The following is a 20673-nucleotide window of genomic DNA, read 5'->3' on the forward strand; positions in this document are numbered from 1 at the left end:
GGCGAGAGACTGCAATGTACAGAAGTGGAGATTTCCGAAATGCACCCGATTGGTGAGCGTCTCGACAGCGTCATGGAGGCCGTTGATAAGTTAGAGGCATATACATGTAGTTGGTGAGACAATGTCATCATATATGGCATGTCAGAGATCAAATATGACACAGCTGAAGATTGGGCGTACGTTTTGGCCCCGACTCACTGAGAACCCGGACTGAGCTACATTGCCGGACATAAGGAATATATGGATGTTAACTTCTTTATTATGAGGAACACAACGTTTCGGAGTATATGCTTGTATTGACGGACAGTTCCTTCAGACACCCACAGATACACATCTGCATGTATACATGTTATAAAACGCCTGAGGGATATGTGAGCGAGTACGTAGCTCATGCGTTTTTGAAAGGGCCTCATAACATACATTGCCACTTATGTAAAATTACAAACTGCGAAAAAGGTTTTAAAACGAATGTATGCCATTTATCGGAACACCCACCTTCATGTTACTTTATTAGGTGTGACGAAAATCTTTTGACGTGCATATTGTTTGTTTTGGTTACGATGTGATATCCAAATTGAAACGTAACGATGCACTTTTTATGACCCTCTGTCATTTCAAATTAAGGCAAAAGTTCTCGGGATTTTTTTTAATTAAAGATTAATATTGGTTCATTAATGTTTGGACCCTGAAATCGCGAATTGTTTCCGTAAAATTTACATATTTTCCCTACTTAGCATAACTTTTATTGTTATTTGAAGCTAAAACTATGTAGGGTATGAACTAGAGTCGAACAATTAATGTTTCGAATATTTAGGTAAGCCAAACATTATAATGATGGCAATGTTGAGACTTTTAGAATATTAAGGTTCATAACTTCTGTCCAAATGGGAGGAAAGCACGAAGTGATGCAGGTCTCAGACGTTTACCACTTCGGTGGAAGCGGCGGAAGCGATGACGTCATTACTTCCGTTTTCTATTTTTAGACAGCTATAAAAGTAAACTATACCTATTGAATCGAAATTGATATGATGAAACGTCATTCAAACATTGGCGATAGAGGGAGCAAGACGTATGAAAAACATTTCTTCGTGTTAGACATTGTTAATGAACAACGCTTGTCTATATTCTGAACGCTGTGAATAGTGAGTAATTTCTTTTAAATATTATATAATTTTTATTATATAAAAATATCGACACAGGCCAAAATAGAAAATGAAAACTTACCTCTTAAGTTGGAATATGTTGTTTTTTCCCACAACGTAAAATATCCATGGAATACATACACGTTTTCACCGACAGTCTTAGTGTGTCCGATTTCACTGGTAGCGCACAGTCGTTTTTAGAATCACTAATGGGGCTAATATTTCACGTGATGGAAATTTCAAATTATATCGCATCAACGTGTATATTATCCCTATGGATTTGATCCTTTTTTTTCTTTTTTTAATATTTTTTCTCTAAAAATCAACCACTCCAGCATTTGAAAAGAAAAGAGTATATAGAACTAATTACCGATGACCGTTTCCACATAAAATGTTTTGAAGACATTAATTAAGTTGAAAAAAGCAAATTAGGCAGAAGTATTTAACTTTTATTTTTTACCCATTAGAAAACAATATTGATACATTTACTTTTGAAAATATATACTTACAGGTATGTAATACCTTACTGGAGGAGTTTTTTCAATTTCTCCCCGAGCTGAAAATAAGAGTTTACAGAACAAAGTATCGTCGCATTTGACTGTTTTATTTTACATGAAAAGTGACTGTATTATTTTACATAAGAAGTAACTGTTTTATAGTACACGAAATGGTTTAGTTACATGAAATAAGTAAATAGTTTCGTGAATGGTATATTGGTTTTCAAAGATATACGTACAGCTTTTGCCTCTTGGCACATCCCATCGGTGCGGACATGTTGACTCCTCAAAAGTTTAGCGTAGAATGAAGATATCCGCGTATTTTCGCTCTTTTTTTAGCCATTGTTAACTTCTTTTATCCGGACACCTGTTTTAAAACCAAAAGGAGGCGGTTTTAAGTGTAGCGTTACCGTTACTGGCCCGTTCAGAAAGGTAGCTAATTCGCCTTCGCTGTCCCTTGTATCCAGATCGATCGTCTGTAAATCTTGAACCCTCACGTCGATATATCGGTGGTGTAAAAAGTCGAAATATCTCTTATCTCCCGCGAGGCATACTGTTCTCAATAAGGGTTGCTGGCTTTCTCCCAGGTAAGACGAATCGCATAGCGACGAACAGACGTACACATCGCGACAGTTCGTTCCTTTCTCCTCTCACCAACTCTTAAAAACCATACGAGATAATATTTCACGTGATGGAAATTTCAAAATTAATTATATCGCATCAACGTGTATATTAGCCCTATGGATTTGATCCTTTTTTTATTTCATTTTTATTTTTTTTATTTTTCGTGATATGTTCACCAATTAGTTGAGTCGAACTCGTAAAATATACCAGCCTTTATCCTCTATTTTCTCACCAATCAACACGCTGGGGTAAATGTGTTGTACTACCTATTACAGCAGGTGACTTGTTTGATTAAACATTCCACATGGCAGATCATTCTTATACCGTTGTCAAGAATCTGTTCCGAAATGTCGCAATTACACTGTCAGTATAATAAATAATTCGTTATCCATAAAACATTTGTGTCTACTTTATTACAGTAGCTGCAGGACTAGCAGGAATAATCGGTTGTATCTGAAATAAATATTGATTCAATGTAGCGGCCATAAATTTCCGAGTCCCGTGACGGGATTCGAGCCACGGACCCTCTGATCCGAGGTCGGAAGCCTTGTCCACATGACCAAAGGGGTTAACCCCGTCAGCAAGCTGACAAGGTAAGGATGTCATCTGTGGGATGACTCCACGCCCTGCTATATCAACATTAATGAAATCCATACTTGAAAGCTGTGAAGCATTAAATACTGATTTGGCTGCAATAATCATGGACAATCGGCAATGAAAAGTTCATCTCCCTAATTATATCAATTGACTCCTAAATTAAATGAAAGAGAGCCAGTGGGGTAGACAAGCGTGGGGTTTAAGCGTTTGCTCGTCACGGTAAAGACCCGGGTTGGATTCCCACATGGGTAGAATGTGTGAAGCCCATTTCTGGTGTCCCCCGCCGTGATATTGATGGAATATTGCTAACAGCGGCGCAAACCGTACTCACTCACCCCTAATGAAAGTGTGGGCACGGGCGATTCGCTGTGCAGAGTTGCGTCCCTTGGGCACGCCAATAACCTATGATTGTGGGTTTGAATGCCGGTTCGCCCCGATTATGTTTCTAGGTTTGTCAGCACCATACCGTGCTTGTGAGTTTCACCGAAGTGGTAAACGTCTGAGACCTGCATCACTTCGGGCTTTCCTCCCACATTAAGCTGACACGCCGTGATATAACTGGAATACTGTTAAAAGCGGCGTTAAACCCACCTCACTCACTCACTCACTCACTCACCTAATGAAAGCAATGCTACATAGGTAGGACCTTCACCCCTCTCACTATCCTCCGTCAACCGGTAACACCTAATACATGTGTACACAGCTACCTGTACGCCTTCCGTGATATAATGTAAGTTGAAACCGGACGATCCTTGATGAGACCAGCGCATAAACAGTACCGGTCTTCAGTAGAACGTTATGAAGACGTGCATCGTGGCTATGCGATGCCAACCAGTAGACATCGGACAGCGCAAGCAGAGCTACGGTGGCCCATAAGGGACATGGAGTTTGTTTTTCCATATTTTGATATTTCACTTACATTTATCGTAACCTTTTGCAAATTAACACGATTTGTCTTACAAATATGTGATAAATCATGTGTAAAGAAGATATTGAATCGCTGAAAAACGAAACGAAAATGTCAAAAACACCAAACGAAAATGTCAAAAACTAAAATGAAAATACAGAAAACTATTTCCACCGCGGTGAAATAGTTTTCTGTGTATTCATTTTAGTTTTTGACATTTTCGTTTTGTGTTTTTGACATTTTCATTTTAGTTTTTGACCTTTTCGTTTTGGTTTTTGACATTTCCATTTTAGTTTTTGACTTTTTCACTTCACATTTCAGCGACTCAAAAGCTACTCAAAAGTACATTTTCTATGTTTTCGGATGTTTTGATTCATGATTTATCACATATTTGTATGGCAGATTGTGTTAATTTGCAAAAGGTTAAGATAAAAGTAAGTTAAACATCAAAATATTGAAAAACAGACTCCATGTCCCTTATGGGCCACCGTACAGAGCAGTACATCGCTCCGATATCACAGCTGCTTACAGCACTGCTGAATTCTAATATTTGTTACATATACAGGGGCGGTCGGGTAGCCTAGTGGTTAAAGTGTTCACTCGTCAGGCCGAAGATCCGGTTTCGATTCCCGACATGGGTACAATGTGTAATAGAGTCGCTGTAACCGTAGATTATATCGGACCCATAGCTACCGTTTATAATATTATCATGATTTCAAAAAGTATTATTGATGTAATATGTCTTCCGTTATGCCACTAATGGGATGCTATAAATATAAAGATTTACACAAAACTGGTAATGGTATATTGCATCAGGGGGGCGGTCGGGTAGCTTAGTGGTTGAAGCGTTTGCTCGTCACGCGGAAGACCCGGGTTCGATTCCCGTCATGGGTACAATGTGTGAAGCCAATTTCTTGTGTCCCCCGCCGTGATATTGATGGAATATTGCTAAAAGCGGCGTAAAACCATATTCACTCACTCACTGTTACATATACCGAGTGGCATGCCGCTTATCTGTATGCGTAGTACACAGCTGATACACGCAGATATGCTGATCCCGTGACCCTGCATACGAGGCCATCGTTATAGACTACGTTAAAGTAGGACGTATTCAAATATGGCACGATAACCAGAAAGGTCGTACTTCTCGCCGCAGTTATCACACAGGATCTTTCATAATGGCCGCATCCATGGAATACATCGTGAGAAGGGTTGATCTGTTCGAATTTTGTAAGCGGTGCATGCTCAAGGTCGGGGTTCCCATTGATCACGCAATCTCTCTAGCAGAGGTTGTTGCAGATGCAGACTGTAGAGGGCATTACAGTCACGGTTTAAACAGGCTACGTAAGTAAACCTCGCCATGGCGTTATATAGGGTAAGTACACACATGTACGCTACCATTCAAAACTAACTTCCCTACTCGTCGCGATAGGCGACAGCATTCGAACCGCGAGCAGCTTGAGCTCTATGATTGCTACATGTACCTGGTCGCAGTAAACTACGTTTATAACGAACTCAAAGGGACCACTTAATTAGTTCGTTTTAACCGTAGTTCGTTATAAGCATATTTACAACATATATACAGCAAATGGACGGGACCAAACACAGTTCGTTATATCCGTCAGTTCGTTATAAGCGTGTTCGTTATAAACGTTGTTTACTGTACATTGACATGGTTCGAATGATTGCTGTGTGAAGTATGTATCCTCCCAAAGATTTACCCACCATAAAAGATGACTTCGAGTTATTATTAAACATATTAAATCTGCTGGTCCAAGTCCAAATAGGGAATCGCCACGGACATACATTTTGTCACTGATCTGTCATATTTAGAAATGTTGTCCACGTGTCTGCCATAATGTGTTTTGAAAGCTTTACAACTTTTGAGCAAGAGAGTGAGTGAGTATGGTTTTACGCCGCTTTTAGCAATATTCCAGCAATATCACGGCGGGGGACACCAGAAATGGGCTTCACACATTGTACCCATGTCGGGAATCGACCCCGGGTCTTCGGCGTGACGAGCGAACACTTTAACCACTAGGCTACCCGACCGCCCCTTCGGTATATGTAACAGTGAGTGAGTGAATATGTTTTTCGACGCTTTTAGCAATAGTCCATCAATATCACGGCGGGGGACACCAGAAATGGGCTTCACACATTGTACCCATGTCGGGAATCGAACCCGGGTCTTCGGCGTGACGAGCGACGGCTTTAACCACTAGGTTTTAGCAAGAGACGTATGGCGCTCTTTGAAATCTTAGTAGAAAGATCATGCTCGATTATACCTCACACGTTGTGAAATGTATTGAGTTGCTGGGACATTTCTCTTGACTAGGTTTGATCCCCGGCCGCGTCAAACCAAAAGACGTTAAAAGATGGTACTTGTTGTTACCCTGTCTTGCGCTCCGCATTAAAGTGCTAAAACAAGGACTGGTCGGCGCGGAGTCAGTATACTGTGTCTGAGTGGGGTATTCATGTTAAACTGCGGCAGGGTATCTCAGTGAGCTAGCACTATAAATCGGCATCAGTCCTGACAAGCACAAGCAGCCACACAAACACGTACATGCACGTCGCTATATAAGTGCAATAATCTTGGACGCGACGTTAAACCCCATTTCACCTCACCTCACCATTCTCTTGACTATTGGGAAGTTGAAGTCAACCCTCTTGTCCGTCTTGTGGGAGTTCTTTTGGGTAAGTCTGATTCTTTATGCATAGATCTAATTATGAAACAGGCGAGGCGGTCTCACTGGTCTCCTGTGTTTCTAGGTGGGTAAATCGCTGGAAGGGGATTGGCTACTTCACACCTCAGTGTCTTACCCCCAAATGTTACACAGATGTTATCAATGAAAGTCTTTCATATGGAATGTGGGTCATTACGTTTGTGTGTTTTTTCAGGATTCTACATGAATAGTTATCAATTCCTCAACCAGAAGGAACATCAGGGGCCGATTGTTGTCAAAGAAACCGAAGCAACAGCGCTTGTTGATGGAAACAATATGCTAGGTACGTTCATTCACAACCTGCAAAATAACTCTTCGAGTAAACATATATATATTTACACGCTGATATGCTGATCTCGTGGCCCTGCATACGAAGCCATCGTTATAGACTACGTTGTAGGTTACTATATATATACAATGTGCCCTCTAGATACTTACTCATTTAGAGCGGAAGACATTATGAATGACGTGTTTCTAGGACGTGGCTTTGAATATTCCGAGCACGTCACCTAGCAGCTTATTGGGTGAGTGGATTTGTGACGACCTCCGTGGTTTATGGGATCATTTAAAGCATGCTTTGTACGTGAGGAACTTAAAAATGAAAACATCACAGATTTACTATAATTATGCTGTCACTAAATTGTGGACACAACTAGCTATATCACGACCCGTAATACAAAGCAAGTGACTCAAGCATCTCCACACGGGCAATATAGAAGGAAAGCAGGAACAAAACAGAAATTAAGCACATTAAAGAACCAGCATTGACAGCCAGGCAACCATCAAATCATTAACCTTTGCAATATAAAGAATGCATGGCGTCACATTTACTGGTATTTCTAAGCGACGGGTTCCTAGTATGGTGGCCTACCTTTAGTTGCTGGCGATGCCTAGCCTGTTTTTATAGTGAGTGAGTGAGTGAGTTGGGTTTAACGCCGCTTTTAACAGTATTCCAGTTATATCGCGGCGTGTCAGGTTAATTTGTGAGGAAAGCCCGAAGTGATGCAGGTCTCAGACGTTTACCACTTCGGTGAAACCCACGAGCACGGGTATGGTGCTGACAAACCTACAAACATAATCGGGGCGAACCGGGATTCGAACCCACAATCATAGGTTTCTGGCGTGTCCAAGGGACGCAACTCTGCACAGCGAATGGCGGCGCCTTAGACGACTGGGCCACCCGTGCCCCCCCCCCCCCCCCCCCCCCCCCCTGTTTTTATAATGTATTGTTATTTATCATGATATCTTTTTATGGTTCCGCACACGTTTTAAAATATACATCTGTGATAATCTAGTTGTTTTACTGTCCTTGCCGGCAGGTTTTATAATCAAATTGTATGTATTACTGTCTAACTTGATTTAGTCCCGACATGGCTGATATATTGCCGATGTGACTATATTCACTCACTCACTCACTCACTCTAAGCGACGGTCCAAACTGTTATCAACAAGAAGCATATAACGGTAACGCTATTTTTCAGGGCATTATCATTTGCAGAAGCCCGAAGTCTTCCATTAACTGCCCGACGAAGAATGCTTCTGCAAATTATAATGCCCTGAAAAATAGCGTTACCGTTATTATAGCTAAAATGGATGGAATTTGTTATCAAATAAAAAGAAACAACAATATCGGTTTTGAAACATTTACTACAATCGACACCAATGTCACTGAACCACTTTTACAAATATGGAAACGTCATAGAACAAACCAGATGACGTCACTATTGAACTTGACATCACCCTATCCGAAGACGTCACCTAACAACGGGCGTGATAATGGCCCGTCGTCAAGCAATATGAGGGCATTATCAAGTTATCATTTTTGATAACATGCGGGCGGTTTAATGATAATTCTACCCATTTTAGCTATAATACCACATAACCCCTATTATTCCATGTATAAATCGACCCGTGAAGATCGGGGTATAATAGGTCTTCAGCAACCCATGCTTGCCGTAAAAGGCGACTATGCTTGTTGTAAGAACGGGATCGGGTGGTCAGGCTCGCTGACTTGGTTGATGCACGTCATCGTATCCCAATAGCGTGGATCGATGCTCATGATATTAATCACTGGATTATCTGGTCCAGACTCGATTATTTACAGACCGCCGTCATATAGCTGGAATATTGTTTAGTGCGGCGTTAAACAACAAACCGAACTGACCATGTATAAATCACAAATATAATGATTATCCAAGGTTAACTCACCGCAGACTATATATGGTTATTGTGTCTATATTACGCACCAAAAGTAATTATCAAACACAATCTCTGCAACAACTGTGATGTAGGACTCCATGGATACCTCTTCTCCACACCCGCCACACATTCTCAAATTGACAGTTAAGCTCTACTTTCAATATCTTTAGCAATCCCATGAAGGGAATTGTCAATAAATCTGAACAGTTATACATCTTCAGTCTGAATCCGATTTAGACTTGACCAGGGTGACCATGTGTATGCCATCTGCGAGTTGGGTGTTTTTGGCAATAAGCAAAAATAGAGAGGTCATTGGAAAAGGGATGGTAAGTATGAATGGAGAAAAACACCAAAGATATAACATGTATGTGTTTGATCGAAATATTTACAACTTGTTTATTATATATTGGCATGAATGATTTGATTACATGGGCTTCAGTAGCTGTTTATTCAAATCAAATATATCTAAAAACTACACAACAATGAGTCTGGACACTCAATGATGGACATATAGTCCTGGCAGTGTTAAAGTCCTCGTCCATGCACTGTGAATTGCGAAGCACAAGAACATCGGATTAACATGATTTACCTTTCAATAAAAGATATGACATGTATGTGTTTGATCGAAATATTTACAGCTGATTTCCCTTTCGCTTTTTGTATTGTTTAAGTCGTTGTCATAGCTACTTGCTGCTGAAATAAATGTCAGTCATGTGGTAAATTGTCGAATGTGTTTCAGGGCCTGTGGTAGGTAGATTTTGTATGAATCTAGCCATGAGGAAAGCCAAGACCACTGGTGTCGGGATGGTGTCTGCATACCGTAAGTAATTTATGAGTATCATGAATGTTTCCCATCACTGAGGATGCGGTTGCTGGATTTGCCAACATTGTTATCCTTGTTTCATCAGGACCGTACCGTGTTGTGTTTTGTCATCCAAGTGTTTAATTGTCCACAAGCTTTGGGCGTACCAACAATATTGACTGAAATAATGTTCTAAGCGACGGTACATTCAGCCAAATCTCTCACATCCAATGAGCCGTCATATAGCTGGGATATTGCTGAGTGCGGCGTAAAACAACAAACAAACAAAACACATCCAATGATCTCCTGATCATTAATGTTGGAACATGTATCTGTGGGACTATCGGTTTCGTACAGTTCATGGAGAGGGCGAATCAGCAATACTTCTGTAAGTATTCAAAGGTCTTCAATTATGTTCTTAAAGGACGTGGTATAAAATCAGTCGATACTGATGGAGAAACATTTCTCTCGTGGAACAGGAGCGGTCAACATTGAAACATCTTGCATCGCAACGTGTTGAAAATCGGTATTTAATGGAATGCCGCAATGCTGCACAAACGTAGGACCACCCATAGGTTATTTTCAGGTCAGAGTGAGAGACTGAGTGAGTTGGGTTTAACGCCGCTTTTAACAGTACTCCAATCATATCACGGCGTGTCAGATTAATGTGGGAGGAAAGCCCGAAGTGATGCAGGTCTTAAACGTTTACCACTTCGGTGAAACCCACGAGCATGGGTATGGTGCTGACAAACATAATCGGGGCGAACCGGGATTCGAACCAACAATCATAGGTTTCTGTCGTGCCCAAGAGACGCAACTCTGCACAGCGAATCGCGGCGCCTTAGACGACTAGGCCACCCGTGCCCCCTTTCAGGTCAGAACTTTGGGGACTCTCAACATTAATCGCATACTATTTGATCGCTTTGGGCGACAAGTGACCCAAGTTTTTGTTTACGCCTATGTCAGCAATATTCAAGCTGTTTCATGGCCGCCTGTACATAATGGAAGATGGACGAAGACAACCAATGGTTGATGTCATGAGGCACGGTCCAAGGAACTCGTTACTATGACACCCTGTCAGCTCCATAACATATTGTAAGCGTCTTAAACCAGTTTTAGTCTTTGGTCAAGTCCTATTCTAACCCTCTCTGACCTGGTTGAGGCATGTCATCGATCACAATTGCGTAGATCGATGCTCATGATATCAATCACTGGATTGTCTGGCCAAGAATCGATTATTTACAGACTGCCGTCATATAGCTGGAATATTGCTGAGTGAGGCGTAAAACAACCAACCTACCAACCTGATTCTAACCACATGATGCGCATTGAGAAAAAGTCCCAAGACCTGGTTGTCAAACTGTAAATTGGTTGATTGCAAGTCACCGGGGCCAGATAGCGTGACCGTTACGTAGGCTTTCTGTCACTTGTTTATGTGGTCCATTCATGTTGTTTGCAGGCTATATAGGCTGTGATATGATGTCTGCAGCGCTAGATAGCTTTCACTCACCAATTGTTTGAGAATGAGTGAGTGAAATGTACCATATCAGCAGTTTTATTCCGGACACCGCACAATATTGACTGTATTGCCTACATGCCAGCCACGTATTCATTTACCATACGATGCGTGTCATCAATCCCAATTGGACCGCCTCCGTGGTCCAGTGGTAGAGCGTCCGCCCGGAGAGCGGAAGGTCCGGGGTTCGATCCCCGGCCGCGTCATACCAAAAGACGTTAAAAGATGGTACTTGTTGTTACCCTGTCTGGCGCTCGGCATTAAGGGGCTAAAACAAGGACTGGTCGGCTCGGAGTCAGTATACTGTGTCTGAGTGGGGTATTCATGTTAAACTGCGGCATGGTATCTCAGTGAGCTAGCACTATAAATCGGCATCAGTCCGGCCTAGTACAAGCAGCCACACACACAAGTGCAATAATCTTGGACGCGACGTTAAAACCAATTACACCTCACCTCATCAATCCCAATTACGTGGATCGATGATCATGATATCCATCATTGGATTGTCTGGTCCAGACTCGATTATTTACAGACCGCCGTCATATGGCTCGAATATTGCTGTGTGCGGCGTTAAACAACAACCAACCAACATGTATCATACGTACAGGACCCTGTGATGTCTCTTTTGGCACGTTATCGATATTATAAATATTCATTATGAATCATGTATTCTACAGTTATTTCATTATTTCTACAGGATCAAACCATTTTGGGATTGCCGCTCACTACAGTATGATGGCGATGAATGAAGGGCTTATAGTAAGTCAGACTTAGTATATGTTTAGTAAATATGATGTCAAGTTGTCCTGGCGGTTAAAAACCGTGACAAATTGGTCAAAGTTTATGGAAACGGAGCAACGAAATGTTGCAAGTGACTTTGAGGTGTCCAACATATTGCTGTTCCGTGTCGCCATTGTGATTTTAAGACGTTATTCTGCAACCCGCTTGGCAGTGAGAATTTATCTAAATAATAGGTGAGGTGAGGTGAAATTGTGTTTAACGTCGCGTCCAAGATTATTGCACTTATATAGCGACGTGCATGCACATGTGTGTGTTTGTGTGGCTGCTTGTACTAGTCCGGATGCCGATTTATAGTGCTAGCCCACTGAGATACCATGCCGCGGTTTAACATGAATACCTTACTCAGGTACAGTATACTTAATGCCGAGCGCCAGACAGGGTAACAACAAGTACCATCTTTTAACGTCTTTTGGCATGAAGCGGCCGGGGCGGACGCTCTACCACTAGACCACGGAGGCGGTCTCTAAATAATAGCGGTGAAACCTTTCGACAATCTGAATAGTCCATTGTACGAATCCGGCTTTATCATAACGCACGTGTTTGTGAATCGCTATTTGATATCAGGTGTTCGCGAAAGGTGAGCTTACCTTGCCTAAGAGGTGGCACCCGTCACAAACACTTGCAAAGGCAAGGCAATTGTTCAATTAAGTTCAGTTAGTCCAGAATCGATGACTAAACTTAACTGCACTTCAGTCTATCCTCCAATTCGCCACTACCTGGACAGGAAAGGCTCGTTAAAGAATTGACGTCTTAGGGACATACATCTTCTCGAGGCAAGAGAGTTAACTGACTTTAAAAGTCCAGTTTCAACCCTTGCCGAACTTGGCTGGAATTCCTGGGCTCGATCGTAGCGCCACCAGTGGCTATTACGAGTTATGTCCTTTCTATGCCTCTCCTATTGACCAATCAGATTCAACCTCTCGTATCCCTTGCATTTGCTTCAAACAAAACGGTGGCGCCCAGTCAAGACGATCTGATCGATAATCAAGATCTATAATGTGATAAAACGAGTCTTACATCGCGAAGTGCATCAAATAACGTGAGCACCTTGATTAAAAACATGAAAAGATTAAGAAAATATCTGTTGACAACAAGTTAGCGGTGCACATGCTTTGCAAATCCTGCAGTCGACCGAAATCTGCATGACACTTTACGAACCGGATTTCGATTTCGGTGCGCGATTTTGATTTGACTATGCAGACTCGTTAGTCCAGCCAAAATGTAACTCCATAATACCAGCCTAGTTCGGCAAGGGTGGAAACTGGACTTTTATAGTCAGTTAACTCACTTGCCTCGGGAAGATGGGGGACATATAGCTTCGACTCGATCTCAAGACCGCAAACTACTCGCTTATCCATGAAAGTTGTTTTAAGGTGTTCGAGCCTGCCATGCCAACTTCATACCCAGAAGTTCCATTTTGATTGTTTAAGAAAACATATCAGACCATGATCACATGACATAGTAATGATTGTTATTTTTGTCGTGATCGGAGGATTTAAGGCGGGTCAGTGACATCGATCAGGTCCGTATAATTATTTCTTAACTTGGCGACTTTAAGTCTCTAATTTCGGTAACACTTATAAAATATCGAGAATGTAGGTGCCATTTTTTCTAAGGATTTTAAAATGCATTTTTACCTCATAACGGTACATTAGAAGTGTTTGTTTGTTTGTTTGTTTATTAGTTTGTTTGTTGTTAAACGCCGCAATGTACCAGCTATATGACAACGGTCTGTAAATAATCGAGTCTGGACCAGACAATCTAGCGATTGACATCATGAGCATCGATCTACGCAATTGGGATATGATGACATGTATCAACCAAGTCAGCGAGCCCGACCACCCGATCCCGTTAGTCGATCCCGTTAGACAATCGTAGTCGCCTTTTTACGGCAAGAATGGGTTGCTGAAGACCTATTCTCTACCCGGATCTTCACGGGTCCTTGATTACTCTATGAATCGCGTAGGCAGGTTCTTTTATTCGGCTGCCATGTTGATCATGCTCAGCGTCAATGCGTCGTTGCCTGCTGGAAACTATATGTAGCAGGGCGTGGAGTCATCCCACAGATGACATCCTTACCTTGTCAGCTTGCTGACGGGGTTAACCTCTTTGGTCATGCGTCCGACCTCTGATCAGAAGGTCCGTGGTTCGAATCCCATCACGAGACTCGGAAATTTTATGGCCGCTACATTGGCGCCCAACGTGGGGCTGAGCACGTTCATATTAAATTTGAGCAAAATAAGCCTCAGTACCCTACTATGCGGCCCGGGACGTGCCTTCTGTTGACGGGGGAGTATGTAGCAGGGCGTGGAGTCATCCCACAGATGACATCCTTACCTTGTCAGCTTGCTGACGGGGTTAACCTCTTTGGTCATGTGGACAAGGCGTCCGACCTCTGATCAGAAGGTCCGTGGTTCGAATCCCATCACGGGACTCGGAAATTTTATGGCCGCTACATTGGCGCCCAACGTGGGGCTGAGCACGTTCATATTAAATTTGAGCAAAATAAGCCTCAGTACCCTACTATGCGGCCCGGGACGTGCCTTCTGTTTACGGGGGAGTATGTAGCAGGGCGTGTAGTCATCCCACAGATGACATCCTTACCTTGTCAGCTTGCTGACGGGGTTAACCTCTTTGGTCATGTGGACAAGGCGTCCGACCTCTGATCAGAAGGTCCGTGGTTCGAATCCCATCACGGGACTCGGAAATTTTATGGCCGCTACATATACATGACACGTTTCACTCGCTGGGTGAGTGGAGTGTTACAAGCTGAATGGACTTGTGTGTCACGAGACATAAGGTTGAATGGTGTACACGAAGTCACACATGTAACGAACTATTAGGAATTCACAAGTACAGAGACTTTGGCGATAATTGTTTGTGTGACAATATATCTGCTGTACGGCATCCAGTGGGTTCAGTCTGGTAAAAGGTGAACAGGGCAATAATGACGTGACAAGTAGATGGCGTCATATGAAACACAATGACGTCATGATGTACATTTTGGCCGGCCAACCGACTTGATAGAGTATCTCATCCTCGAGGCCTTTTATGTAAAAATATTAACACTGTCGATAAAAAATTATCCCACACTTATTTATATATTTGATATCAAAAGTCTCGAGGGTGAAATTTTATTAATCATCCAGGACAAGTGTCCTGAGTGTAGAATGTAGACCAGGTTCAGAGGCAGAGATTATTTGATTGTGATGTCATAGTAACCGATGACGTCACAATTGTCTGCAAAGCGTTGTGACACAGCTTCTGTGATCGTTGTTAGGAATCCCAGCTGATCTAATTATGTTTTTATATGTTTGTCAGCATCATCCCTGTGCTTGTGGTTTTCAAATTCACCTTTTTCAAATAGTAAATGTGTAAGACCTCCATCACTGCTACAGGAAGCTGACACGTCGTGATATAATAACTTAAATAATTTTCAAAGCGACGTCAAAGCCAAACCCACTCACTGTATTCATTAATGGCGAGGTTGGTAAATACTGTGTCATCCGTATACGCGACGGCCCCTATTCACAAGCGATCTCACAACCCTATACGAAGCTAGGTTCTGGCTGCCGTCGTTCTGTGGTCGCTGTGTGAATAAGGGCCTGGTTAGTTATTTGAGACGATTTCGTGAACGAGGACAGTGCCCGGTACCCGTACGGAGGGCATTAAACCAAGAAACCAAGTGATGTTTACCTATGGTCGGCTGTAAGTAGTTCAAGTTGAATGACATTTAATCCATTCGGAAAACGATTCGCCGATCACGTTAAACCACCATCGTGACAGAAGACGCCCTCGAGTCTTCCCCGGTGATATTCCTGTACTGAATTAAATCACTAGACGATATTAGTTACTGTCAGCGTTACCCACAATGCGATCACGTATGTCAGTTTAAGTGTTATAAAAGTCACACCTAAACTGCAGCCCAAAAGAAAGTATTCACTTGAAAACTATATAACTTACAAACGTTTTTAAACGAGGCCGAAAACAGTCGCCGAAACACTGCAAACTTAAAGTTCAAAACACATCTGTGATGCCCGTATCAAATACATCAACATCGATTAACCAGTTCCTGTTTAATTTCTCAAAAACGGATGAAGACATTTTTGCCCGGGAGTTTATATGCTAATGTGCTAAAAAGGTCTCACGACGTTGATCCGACAGGCAATCAACCAAGTCACTGAGCCTGACCACCTGATCCAACTGGTTTCCTCTGACAAGCAATGGGATACTTGTAATGGAACAATTGTTATTATATTCAGTGATAATTACTGAAAATAATTTCACCTATACCTATGCGATTATTGGGAATTGCTTGTTTTAATATTCTCAAATGAAACTATACTGCTGTAAAACTGCGTCTGTTTACAGGGGATTGCATTGTGCAACGCGACACCTACAGTTGTCCCGACCAGAGCGAAACAGGTAAGATTCGTTATCATTCTTTGATGCTTGTACGATTGAGACAAGAGTTCAGAACAAATGGTGAATGTGAGTACTGAAGTTAGTCTGAACATTCTAAACGTTTCAGCAGTTAAACATTGTTCTTATTTATACGTGTACAATCTACAGCTCCCCCCCCCCCCCCCCCCCCCTTAATCCTTGTTGTTCGGTCCTTAGAGTGAGCGAGTGAGTTGGGTTTAACGCCGCTTTTAACAGTATTCCAGTTATGTCACGGCGTGTCAGCTTAATGTGGGAGGAAAGCCCGAAGTGTTGCAGGTCTCAGACGTTTAACACTTCGGTGAAACCCACGAGCACGGGTAGGGTGCTGACAAACCTAGAAACATAAACGGGACGAATCGGGATTCGAACCCACAATCATAGGTTTCTGTCGTGCCCAAGGGACGCAACTCTGCACATCGAATTGCTGCGACTTCGACGACTGGGCCATATTTTTCGTATATATATATAAATATATATAAAATAATAGTTCTTATGTAATCATATGCACCATTTCAGTTATAACACTGCACTACCAAAACGTCTTTGAAGACTCCCCAAACAACGTGATTAATTTAATGATAAAATCATACTTTGGTATAGTCCTAGAAATCAGAATGTGTTAAAGTGTGTCTTTCTTTAATCACCACTTTACCTTTTGAGAAAATTCTCGCAATAAATTGCTCACGAGATCATCACAAGTATAGCACGAACAGGAGTGAAGGAGTTACCTCCCTTCTCCCACAACCGAACACGAATGCAATCAGGGCTGGTCCCTGAACCTGGAGATGTTTCAAGATTGTCCCTTTTCCACCAACATGTTTTCACATAAGTATAGATTTAACACTGCCCCTACAGTACCGGCGTACAAAACTACACTGTCGGTTCCCGGCTTGACGCCCTGTGTTCCCGGTGTTTTCCAGAGTGTATTCGGCACCAACCCCATCAGCGTGGCCGCCCCAGCCAACAACGCTGACAGTTTCGTGCTGGATATGGCGACGTCAACTGTAGCCGTCGGAAAGGTACAAACTTGATGTTACCCTCTATTATTAATGTATGCGACATTTTGGCGTCCTGCACACACATCACTTGTATAAACATGACTTATCAATACATTTCTGCGAACATCCCGATTAGAGCTTATCATCCAATGGTCACTTGATAAGTGTGTGATAGGGGCTGTTGCATTTGTTACATATACTTCCATGACTACGACAGCTACGACCTGGTCACTGTCAGCATTAACGGCATGGTCACTGCTACTTATACAACTATTGTTGCTACTTTACTTGTCAGCGCTACAGCTGCTGCTTCTATTACTACTGCTGCTTCTATTACTACTGCTGCTTCTATAACTACTGCTGCTTTTAACCTTCTGCTGCTTCTATTACTACTGCTGCTTCTATTACTACTGTTGCTTCTATAACTACTGCTGCTTCTATTACTACTGCTGCTTCTATTACTGCTGCTGCTACATCTATTACTATTACTACTTCTATTACTGCTGCTACTTCTATTACTACTACTGCTTCTATTACTACTGCTACTTCTATTACTACTGCTGCTTCTATTACTGCTGCTGCTACATCTATTACTATTACTTCTTCTATTACTGCTGCTACTTCTATTACTACTGCTGCTTCTATTACTACTGCTGCTTCTATTACTACTGCTGTTTCTATTACTACTGCTGCTTCTATTACTACTGCTGCTACATCTATTACTATTACTACTTCTATTACTGCTGCTGCTTCTATTACTACTGCTGCTTCTATTACTGCTGCTGCTACATCTATTACTATTACTACTTCTATTACTGCTGCTACTTCTATTACTACTGCTGCTTCTATTACTACTGCTGCTACATCTATTACTATTACTACTTCTATTACTGCTGCTGCTTCTATTACTACTGCTGCTTCTATTACTGCTGCTGCTACATCTATTACTATTACTACTTCTATTACTACTGCTGCTTCTATTACTACTGCTACTACTATTACTACTTCTATTACTACTGCTGCTTCTATTACTACTGCTACTTCTATTACTACTGCTGCTTCTATTACTACTACTACTTCTATTACTGCTGCTGCTTCTATTACTACTGCTGCTTCTATTACTACTGCTGCTTCTATTACTACTGCTGCTTCTATTACTACTACTACTTCTATTACTGCTGCTGCTTCTATTACTACTGCTGCTTCTATTACTACTACTACTTCTATTACTGCTGCTGCTTCTATTACTACTACTACTTCTTTTACTACTGCTGCTTCTATTACTGCTGCTACTTCTATTACTACTACTGCTTCTATTACTGCTGCTGCTACATCTATTACTATTACTACTTCTATTACTACTGCTACTTCTATTACTACTGCTGCTTCTATTGCTACTGCTGCTTCTGTTACTACTGCTGCGTCTATTACTACTGCTGCTTCTATTACTACTGCTACTTATATTACTACTGCTACTTCTATTACTACTGCTGCTTCTATTACTATTGCTACTTCTATTACTACTGCTGCTTCTATTACTGCTGCTTTTAACCTTCTGCTACTTCTATTACTACTGCTGCTTCTATTGCTACTGCTGCTTCTGTTACTACTGCTGCTTCTATTACTACTGCTACTTCTATTACTACTGCTGCTTCTATTACTGCTGCTGCTTCTATTACTACTGCTGCTTCTGTTACTTGCCACTTCTATTACTACTGCTGCTTCTATTACTGCTGCTACTTCTATTACTACTGCTGCTTCTATTACTACTGCTGCTTCTATTACTACTGCTGCTACATCTATTACTATTACTACTTCTATTACTACTGCTACTTCTATTACTACTGCTGCTTCTATTACTACTGCTGCTTCTGTTACTACTGCTGCTTCTATTACTACTGCTGCTTCTATTACTACTGCTGCTTCTATTACTACTGCTGCTTCTATTACTGCTGCTGCTACATCTATTACTATTACTACTTCTATTACTATTACTACTTCTATTACTACTGCTGCTTCTATTGCTGCTGCTGCTTCTGTTACTTCTGCTGCGTCTATTACTACTGCTGCTTCTATTACTACTGCTACTTATATTACTACTGCTACTTCTATTACTACTGCTGCTTCTATTACTACTGCTACTTCTATTACTACTGCTGCTTCTATTGCTACTGCTGCTTCTGTTACTACTGCTGCTTCTGTTACTACTGCGGCGTCTATTACTACTGCTGCTTCTATTACTACTGCTGCTTCTATTACTACTGCTACTTCTGTTACTACTGCTGCTTCTATTACTACTGCTACTTCTATTACTACTTCTGCTTCTATAACTACTGCTGCTTCTATTACTACTGCTACTTCTATTACTACTTCTGCTTCTATAACTACTGCTACTTCTATTACTACTGCTACGTCTATTACTACTGCTACTTCTATTACTACTGCTGCTTCTATTACTACTGCTGCTTCTATTAATACTGCTGCTTCTATTACTACTGCTGCTGCTCTATTACCAATGCTGCTTCTATTACTACCATTAATTCTATTACTACTGCTGCTTCTATTACTACTGCTGCTTCTATTACTACTGCTACTTCTATTACTACTTCTGCTTCTTTAACTACTGCTGCTTCTATTACTATTGCTGCTACTGTTACTATATGGCTACTTCTAACACCCAATACTATTACTACTAATAACACTACTACTACTACCACCACTAATACTGCTACTATTACTTATTACTACGAACTACACTACTGCTACTACTACTACTACTACTACTACTACTACTACTTCTACCACTACTACCACTACCACCACTACTGCCACTATCACTGCTACTATTACTACTATTACTACTACCACTTCTACCACTAAAACTATTACTACCACTACCACTTCCACTACTACAACTACTACTACCACTACCAATACTACCTCCACCATTACTACTGCAACTATTACTTATTACTACCAATACCACTACCACTACTACTGTTACTACCAACACCACTACCACTAAAACTACTACCAAGACCACTACTACCACTACCACAACTTCTACTACTGCTGCCTCTACTACCAGTACCACTACCACTACTACTACCACTACTACAACCGCTACTACTACTACCAAAACCAACACTACTACTACTACTACGATACTACAGCTGCTGTTACTGCAACTACTGCTACTACTTCAATCACGACTACTGCTCAACCAACTCCACTCCACATGTATTAAAACTACTACTACAACTACCACGCCTCTTCCTAATACCACTACCTCTACTTCTCCCACTGCTACTACGTCTACGCATTCAAGAATTACTTTCTCACATCATCATTATTATTGTTATTATTATTATTGTTATTGATACACGCTTATTGTTCCTCCCAGGTTGAATTAAACATACACGCT

The 20673-nt window shown here is 41.5% G+C and overlaps 1 protein-coding gene across 3 annotated transcripts in view; it reads left to right on the plus strand.

Moving 5' to 3' along the window:
- The first annotated feature begins 1052 nt into the window (after positions 1–1052).
- LOC124144340 (uncharacterized oxidoreductase YjmC-like) overlaps positions 1053–20673 on the plus strand; it is a 31852-nt gene continuing 12231 nt past the window's right edge. For 2 of the 3 annotated variants that reach the window (XM_048381321.1, XM_048381320.1), the window contains exons 1-6: positions 4846–5111; positions 6666–6773; positions 9429–9509; positions 11705–11766; positions 16180–16233; positions 17172–17270. In XM_048381321.1, coding sequence (XP_048237278.1) covers positions 4946–5111; positions 6666–6773; positions 9429–9509; positions 11705–11766; positions 16180–16233; positions 17172–17270 — 570 coding nt within the window. In that variant the 5' untranslated portion in view covers positions 4846–4945. Of the gene's footprint in view, positions 1143–4845; positions 5112–6665; positions 6774–9428; positions 9510–11704; positions 11767–16179; positions 16234–17171; positions 17271–20673 lie in introns of those variants that run through there. The other variant, XM_048381322.1, reaches the window with a different exon arrangement.

This window comes from Haliotis rufescens, unplaced genomic scaffold (genome assembly GCF_023055435.1).
Source record: "Haliotis rufescens isolate VD_foot unplaced genomic scaffold, xgHalRufe1.0.p SCAF_37, whole genome shotgun sequence".
NCBI classification, from domain to species: Eukaryota; Metazoa; Mollusca; class Gastropoda; order Lepetellida; family Haliotidae; genus Haliotis; species Haliotis rufescens.